At 56.3% G+C, this 8,898-nt stretch overlaps 1 protein-coding gene across 1 annotated transcript; it reads left to right on the top strand.

Annotated features, from left to right (window-relative positions):
- Positions 1 to 2,984: 2,984 nt before the first annotated feature.
- Positions 2,985 to 8,290, top strand: Emilin3 (elastin microfibril interfacer 3). The gene is made up of 4 exons (XM_090352376.1): positions 2,985 to 3,151; positions 4,315 to 4,437; positions 5,044 to 5,267; positions 5,808 to 8,290. The coding sequence occupies exons 1-4, from the start codon at positions 2,985 to 2,987 to the stop codon at positions 7,595 to 7,597; spliced, it is 2,304 nt and encodes a 767-aa protein (XP_090208502.1). The 3' UTR covers positions 7,598 to 8,290.
- Positions 8,291 to 8,898: the final 608 nt, after the last annotated feature.

The following is an 8,898-nucleotide window of genomic DNA, read 5'->3' as shown; positions in this document are numbered from 1 at the left end:
AGTTGCTGTGATTTCTGGACTGTCCCTGGGTCTTCACCTCTGGACTATGCTTCTGCTTTCCTACACTCAAAGATCCTGGGCAAGTCATGCTTTTGCTCACCTAGAAGAACTCACAGCAGTCTGCCACCTTACCTTGATGCAAGTGTAACCAAATGCTCCAAAAGTGCTGTGCAGGCCCAGCTAGACACCCTCTGAGGGGGATTAGGTGGAGTCAGGAGTCTGTTCCTTAGTCCAGGTTCCTCTACCAGTTGGCCTGGGGAGTGAAGGGCAGGTGTGGGCGGGGGGGGGGGGGGGGGGGCGGGGTGGCACCTTTCTGAACAGCCGGGAGGGATCCTGCCAGGAAGTTGACTGATTTTGACCTTTCTATTTCTGTCTCTTTTAGGAGTGCTTCCACCCATAAACTTTGCATGGCTCTCCATGATCTTATTTGAGGAATTCAAAATAAAGCAGAGATATATGGTGAGGTGAGCCTGGGAGAGAAGAGAACGACTCAATTCGGAAAGGGGGTAGAAAGCAGGAAAAGGGCTTCTCAGGCACATGGGATTCCAACCACCAAAGCCCCAAGCTCACTCACTGTCCCAGGATCCATTGGCAAATCTTTTCTGTCCAGAGATCCAGTTCTTTTCTCTTGCCCCAGGAGGCCCACGGAGGAAGGAGGGATGCTCAGTGTCTACAGTGTGTTTCCACCCATATCCCTCCACAGGGCTGCTGAGGGATTCTCAGTGTGCGCTTACTTGCGTGTCTAGCTAGGATGATCTTGTCATCCAGATAGCATCCCTGATTGATCCTGAAGAGAGAGGTGTTGCATCTGTAGTCTGGGTTCTGAAGATGCAGGCGGGAGGAGGGGGATAAAGGCATCTGGATATGGCGATGTATTTCATGAGTGCAGAAACCATGCTCCTGTGTGTGGTGTCAGCCTGTCTCCATCCAGGTGGAGAAACTCCAGTCTGAGTCAGGGAGAACATTACTGTCTGCCTCCCTCCCTCCCTCCCCTGCCTCTGGCCTCCCTAGGTTTCCTGTCTGGCAGATGCAAAGTGGCCTCCTCCCCTACATGGAGACCCCAAATCTCTGGCTGCATCCAGCCAAGACCCTGAGTGAGCATCTCCCTGTACCGAAATCCTCCCGCCTCCACTAGGATGGGGCCCAGGCCCTGGCTCCCCAAACTGTTCCAATTAAAGAAGCCTGATTTGATGTCAGCCACCTGGGGGGAAAGGGAAGTGGGGTCCAGCTGTCCTCTCAGGCCCGTTACTTAGGCATTCTCAAGTTCAAACAGGGTCCAGCCTCCTTCCTGTGAGTTGTGGGCCCCACATCTGGGGCTGGGGAAGGGAGTCAAAGGAAGGGGTGGGACCCCTTGGAAAAAGATCATAGCTTTTGGGGTAGGGGAGTTTTCTCCCAGAACTAGCTGGGTGGGGCTGCCAAGTAGTCAGAACCCAGTCTGGGGTTGGGCTCTGCATAGTTCTCCTCAGATGTCTCTCACTGTCTGAAAAGCAGAAAGGCGGTGGCAGCGGTAGGTCAAGAGCATGTGATGGGTGCTGTGAGTGTATAACTCCTCTAGAAAAGGTGAGACGATGCAATAGGGCATTTGGTGGATTCTAGGGGAAGGGAAAGATACAGCCTTGTCTTTGGCATCAAAGCCTGCTTTTGAAGCCCCTTCCAGTATCCTTGATACAATAAAAACGCATGTATTCATACCTCAAAGTCAGTTTAGAAATTGTTCCCTGTAGACCTGCAGCCCAGTGCCTTCCATGAAGTCTCGAAGATAGAGAAAGCTGTGGTCACCTGTGTGGACGAGAGAAAGCCAGGGACAAGTGCTACCCTGGCTTTTGTTTGTGTGCCAGTATTGGGGCTTGAACTTGGGGTCAGAGTGCTGTCCCTTTCTTGCTTCTGAGTTACCACTTTGAGCACAGCTCTTCTTACAGCGTGTTGGTGGCTAACTGGAGATGAGTCTCCCAGTCTTTCCTGCCCCACCTTGCTCCAGATACTCTTCCTCAGATCTCAGCCTCCTAAGTAGCTAGAGTTACAGGTGGGAAGTCCAGTACTACGCTGTTGAAGACAGGGCCAAACAAAAAGACTTCTCTCGCAGGTCAGGAAGTTCAGGAGATTATGAATAAAGACAACTCTGAAAGTCAGCTCTCCAAAAATCAGTTTCACCTGTGAACTGTGGAGAGCACTTGCCGCTTCTTATTGGGAAAGATTTTAAACGTTTTCTTTGACAAAAAAGGCAGGGACAGGGTGATGGGGCGTTTGGTGAAACCCAGACCTAAGAGAAAAAAAAGACAACGTGGACTCCATTAGCGAGGCGGAGGAGAAGCCTGGCCACCAAAGTTTGGCAGAGGTTGGCTGAGACCCGCAGTCAGCAGAGTTACCCGTTATCACCCGGCACCCCCAAACAAGAGTGCGCCCAGGAGGCGGAGTCAACCAAGAGGAGCCGGTGGCGGGGAGTCGTGCTCTAGACTCCCTCCTCTCCGCCCTGAGGTGTTGGACGGCGCAGATAGGTTTCTAACACCAGGGTGCCGTGCGTGGAGTGGGCAGCTCTTGGAGAGGCCAACCCCAGGGCTCTGCTTCCCCGACTGTCGCCTGGTTACCCGCAGGTGACGGCAGTGGCCGGGTTACGTTTGGGGGTGCACTCTGCCAGCCGCAGCTTCTGTTCCCTTCTTAACCTCTCGCTGGCAGCCGTCGGCGGGGAGCCGGGGCGGGGGGTCTGGCAGCGGAGGAGGGGGGCTGGCGGAGGCGAGCGGCGGCGGCGCGGCCCCAAGTTTATGCTAATCCGCGCAGAGCCCGCCTCCTGCCGCCCCTCTGCGGCCCCAGCCGCGAGCAGCGCCGGCCACTCGGCGGGACGCAGCCACCGCGCGGCGCCCGGCGGCCCAGCGATCCGGGGCGGCGGGGAGGGCGGCGGGACCCCGGCCGGCCAGCGGCGGGGGCGGCGCGGCGCCGTGGACAGACAGATCGCGCACGGGGGCCAGGTGGAAGAGCGGGGGACCACGATGGCCCGCCGCCGCCTGCAGGTTTGGCTGTGCGCCTTCGCCGCGCTGCTCTCGGGGGCGCAGGCTAAGGGCACCCCACTCCTCGCGCGGCCCGCACCTCCCGGTGCCTCCCGCTACAGCCTCTACTCGACGGGATGGCGCCCGCGGCTGCGCCCCGGGCCGCACAAGTAAGCGCGGGCTGTGCAGCGGGAGGCAGGGAGGGAGGGAAGGAGGGAGGGTTGGGGCCCACGCGGAGCCGCCACTCCCACCTGCCCGCACTATGCGTGGAAGTGGGGGGGGGGTGAAGGAAGCGTCGAGGTCTCCTGGACGCCCGCGGGTCGTCACACTTGAGTGGGCGATGGATACACGATGCGCCCACCCCAACTCCCGGCTGGGCAGAGTGGGCCCCCCACTCTCCAGGAGACTTGGCAAAGTAAAAACAAGCCGAGGGGGCCTGGCGCGGTGGCTGGGATCCTGGCAGTGCCCGCGGAAACCTTTCCAGCAAAGTAACATTTTCCAGCTGTGCTGTGAGCAAACTCTGGGCACAGCGGACCAGGTGGAGGGAGAGGAAGGACTGTCCACCCCTGGGAACATGTCCGGGCTCCCCCCCTCCCTCAGGCCTTCTATCTCTCCATGGACCCACCCGTCCGTGGTCAGCCTGGCTGCAGAAAACCCCTGGAGCTCCCAAAGCCACTGCCTGCATCTTTGGTTGGAGGTTTCTGTGCAACAGGCAGCCATCCACACGAGTTGGCTCATATCTGAACTTGAGCTGTGGTTACATTTGAGAGGTACTGTAGGATGACAGTGCCCGGCCCACAGCCACCCTCCGTGGGCCTGAGCACAACACAGCAAGCTTTCTGGAGGAGGTGGCGAAAGAATTGGTGTGCACAGGAGCTGGAGGGTTGCATCAGGGGAGGAAGAAGGAGAAACCTGATTTTAAAAGAGCCAATAAGTTGGGAGGGAGTTCAGAAGCCTTGAAACCCAAGATAAGGAATTTGGGGACTGGTGAAGGAACTGGAGGAGGAGGGGTGGAAGAGGTGTCAAGGTGGTTGAGCTAGAATCCACACACAGGCAGAGTGGACAGCTGTACCAGATTCCTGGTCCTCTGTAGCACTTAACCCACTGGGCCATGGATCAAGGACACACGTAATGAAAAAATCCAGACTGGGCCCAGTCCGGAGACATTGCACCCCAGGCAAAGGCCCTGGCTTCCAGGAACAAGGAGAACGGACAAACGTGATAAGAGTGTGGGAGTCTTGATCTGCTGGGACCAACAAGTGAGGGGAAGAGGGAGGTGGCTTTAGAGGGCCTGGCTCAGAACCCATAATCCAGAGCCCATTTTCCCCTGCAGGGCCCTTTGTGCCTATGTGGTACACAGGAACGTGACCTGTATCCTGCAGGAGGGAATGGAGAGCTACGTGAAGGCTGAGTACCGGCAGTGTGGATGGGGGCCCAAGTGTCCTCCGACAGTCACGTGAGTGCAGCCCTGTTTTATCCGCTTGGGGATCCCAAGCCCTACCTTTACCTCCAGCTGAGAATAGAGCCTACTCTACAAGGTGCTGCCACTCTTTGGCTCTCAAAGAGCACTCCTGAGTCCTCTCCAGGATAGGCCAGAGGCCCGGGAAAGGAGGATAGAAAAGACCCTCCCTCCCCCATCAAGAAATTGGGACAGACTCACCCATGGAGACAGAAGTAGGGTCAGGCTAGAGCCTGAGAACAACAGTAGTAAAGCAGCACAAGGCTAAAAGAAAGTGGCAGAATATGGTGTGGGAGAGGACAGTTATTCAGATAGTGGCTGATGCCAAAAGGCATCTGGGAAGCTGGAGGGAAGACAGTGACCCTGAGAAGAAATGGCATAGGACTGAGGTAGCTTCCATCTGTATCCTCCATTCACTGGCTCACAGCCTCTAAAAAATTCTCCCATTGCATAGTTCTTTCCACCCCCACCCCTACACAAGAAACCCCCTGGGGCTGGCATAGAGATGGATGCACACTTCCAAAGGTGGCCCTGAAGACTTGCTAGGGGACAGGAATCTTTGTCCATGGATTCAAGACCCTGCCCTCTCGTCCTCTTGCCCAGGTACCGCTCAGTGCTCAGACCCAGATACAAGGTTGGCTACAAGACTGTGACGGACCTCGCCTGGCGTTGCTGCCCTGGTCTTGCTGGAGAAGGCTGCCCTGAGCACCTCACCGATCACGGGACCACTCCACCCCAGCAGGAGCCGGAACCTCAGATTCCTTCAGGACAGCCAGATCCAGGCCCCAAGCCCCCTCCCAACCACAGAGCAGCCCCTAGTCCTCACGGTGAGTCTGCCTAGGGACACCCTCCAAGAAGACAGGGTTTCTGACCTGGGCACTGAGCACTCATGCCTATGACCCTAACTGCTTAGGAGGTTAAGATCTGAAGATAGAGGTTCTAAGCCAGCACAGGCGGGATTGGAGTCTGTGAGACTCTTATCTCTAGGAAAAACCAGCAAAAAGCTGAAAATGGGTGGCTCAGGCAGTAGAGCAACTGTCAACCTTGAAAGAACAAGCCAAGTGAAAGCTTGAGATGGAGTTCAAGCTCATGCATGGACACATACACACACATACACATGGGCAGGAAAAGGATTGTCCTGGGATGGGGAGGGTACATCTCACATTGGGACGCACGCACGCACGCATGCACGCACGCACGCCTGACAGGCAGTCCCCTACTGCAAACACTCCTGTTCAGTGGCTCCGAGCCAAGGGATCTGTGGCCAACAGGAAGATAGTTTTGAATAGAAAGCCTCTCGTCTGGGGGTGTGACACGCTATGTGCGCCAGGCTGGTGATGTGCCTGCGGTCTCTCTTTTTTTCCTAGGAAGGAAAGGCCCAGGGCTGTTTGGTGAGCGGCTAGGACGCTTGGAGGGGGATGTCCAGCGTCTGGCACAAGCGTATGGTAATCTTGGTGGCCTGGTAACCAGCCACGAGGATCCCAGTAGGATGACAGGTGGCCCAAGGGCTCCCGCTACCCCTACTGTGGGCTTTGGGGTTATCCCGGAGGGGCTTGCAAATCCCAGAGATGGAGCAGGAGGATCGCTTACACCTCCCTTGGGTGAGATCCTGAGCAAAGTGACAGAGGTGAGCAACACACTTCGGACCAAGGTGCAGCTGCTGGATAAGGTGCATGGACTGGCCCTTGGCCATGAGGCCCACCTGCAGCAGCTGCGGGAGGCCCCACCGTCCCCTCTGACCTCCTTGGCACTGCTGGAGGAGTATGTGGATGGACGGCTGCAGCGACTCTGGGGCAGCCTCCTGGATGGCTTCGAGCAGAAGCTTCAAGGTGTCCAGAGCGCGTGTGACCTGCAGGTGCAGGAGGTGAAGCAGCAGTGTGAGGAAGGCCAAGCAGCCAGCCAACGGCTACACCAGAGCCTCGATGGGCGAGAGCTGGCTTTGCGACAGGAACTCTCACAACTGGGTACTCAGCTTCAGGGTCTGAGCGTGGCTGGAGGAAGCAGATGCTGTGGCCAGCTGGCTTTGATCAGTGCCCGTGTGGACAGCCTGGAGAGGAACTTGCAGGCAGTCACCGAGGCTCAAGGGGGCCCAGGCACTTCCGCTGGGGACGAGCTTTCACGCCTCTCTGCTGCCATGCTTGATGGAGGTGTAAATGGACTCCTCGAGGGCCTAGATGCCATCAATGGGACGGAGAATGGAGCCAGAGGCTGCTGTCTGAGGATGGAGATGGGAGGCTGGGGTGTGGGTGGCTTCGGGGCCATGCTGGAAGAACGCGTGCAGAGCCTAGAGGAGCGTCTGGCGACACTGACCGGGGAGCTAAGACATGACAGTGCTCCAGCAGGAAGGTCAGCACGACCCCTGGTGCAGACGGAGCTGGCGGTGCTGGAACAACGCCTGGTCTCTCTGGAGACCTCCTGCACCCCTAGTACTACCTCAGCCATCCTGGATAACCTTGTAGCGGAGGTGAAGGCCTGGCAGAGCCGGAGTGAGGCCCTTCTACGCCAAGTAGCCAGCCACACAGCTTTACTCCAACAGCTCAATGGTACTGTGGCAGAGGTCCAGGGGCAGCTGGCAGAAGGTACTGGCAACTCGCTCCAAGGCGAGATCACTCTGCTGAAGGTCAACTTGAACTCAGTGAGCAAGTCACTCACGGGTCTCAGTGACTCTGTCAGCCAGTACTCAGATGCTTTTTTGGCTGCCAACACATCCCTGGATGAGCGAGAACGCAGGGTGGAAGCTGAAGTCCATGCCATCCAGGAACAAGTGAGCAGTCATGGCTCTAGGCTACGAGCTGGCCACAGGCAGGTCCTGAACCTGCAGGGGGAGCTGGAGCAACTCAAGGCAGGGGTGGCCATTGTGGCAGGGGGCCTGAGCCGCTGCCAGAACACAGCTCAGGAACTCCAGCATGCAGTGGGCCACTTTGACCAGAGGGTGGCACAAGTGGAGGGTGCATGCAGAAGACTGGGCTCACTGGCTACCAGCCTGGACAGCTTGCCTATGGAGCCACTTAAGTCCAGAGAGGGCCTATGGAGCCATGTAGATCAGCTGAATCGCACACTAGCCCAGCACACACAGGACATTGCCCGCCTCCGAGATGACCTGCTGGACTGCAGGGCCCAGTTAGCTGAGCATATGAGGCCAGGGAGAGCCAACTAGGTAGAGGGGATAGCATCTGAGCCCCAGATCCTACTAATGCTGAGAACATCAAACCAAGAGTCCAGCCTTACCCAGAAGCACTTCCCAGCCTGCCCTGGTGAGCCTAAAGGCCACTGGATGACTGGTCTTGGACCAGCTCTATGTGACTGTCCCAGCTATCAAGAGCTATCCTCAGTGCTGTACAGTTCAGGACAGTGGTCAAGGCAAGGCCACAGACCTGGCCTACAGACCAAGCTGGACTTCAGAGACCACACACATTCTCTAGTCTGCAACTTGTCTGCATGAGAGGCACATTGGCATTAATAAATGTGTTAAGATGTGCAGGCCCAGGCCCACACAGAGGCTAGTCCACAGCTCCCTTTGCCTGTCCACAGGCAAAGCAACCCTTAGAGGCATCTGTTGCTTTATCCCTTGGCTTCTATCCCAACAAGTCTAGGAGAGGTTTGTGTGGGAAGATGATCCCCAGTGGAACCCCTCTTACACCGGGCAGCTTCACAGATCCTGTTTCTGAACCAAGGACCAGAGACTACCTGAGGTTCCCAGCTCCCCCACACATTCTTCAGGACCAAAGAGAAGCACGGAGACCCAGCAGCATGCTCTCTGAATTCCCTTTTGATCTTCCCTCATGGTGAGGGTGTAGGCAGCTGTATATCCCCAAAGGAAAAGAAGTGAATCCAGGCAAATTTGTTTGGAGACTCTGACCTGATTTATTCATTTGCCTTATTTTTTGTTCTTCCTCAAGAAGTTTCTTCTTCTAGCTGGATACTGATGGCTCACATCTTGGAATCCTAGCTACTCTAGAGGCTGAGATCTGAGGATCACAGTTTAAAGCCAGCCTGGGTAGTAAAGTCCATGAGATTCCTCAATTAGCCAGCAAGCTGGAAATGGAACTGTGGCTCAAATGCTAGCGTTGACTGAAAAAGCAAAGGGATAGCCCTGAGTTCAAGCCCTTAGCCCTAACATACACGCATGCACACACATACAGACACACACACATACACACACACAAATCATTTACCCCAGGTCAGTAGCTCTCTGCCAAGAGCAGTTTAAGTGTATGTCAAGGCTAGGAGGAGGCCAGATCCTGAGAAGGAGGCCATAGCTGAAGGGTGAGGGGTCCAGGCATGCTCTTCATGCCCTTGCAAAACCCCAGTCCTGCCAAACTGTTCACACAGTGCTGAGGAATTCAGGTACAAAACTATCCAAGGAAAGTGGAAAACACAAGTATTCCTCCAGCCTGCACAGCTCCCAGAGACTGATGACTCTCTGCAGAGACACTCGGCATTACTTCTCTCCACAGT

The sequence above is a fragment of the Megascapheus bottae genome, chromosome 18 (assembly GCF_031878675.1).
Source record: "Megascapheus bottae isolate mThoBot1 chromosome 18, mThoBot2.hap1, whole genome shotgun sequence".
NCBI lineage: Eukaryota > Metazoa > Chordata > Mammalia > Rodentia > Geomyidae > Megascapheus > Megascapheus bottae.
Note: the sequence above shows the minus strand (reverse complement) of the source record. Positions and strands in the feature narration are given on the sequence as shown.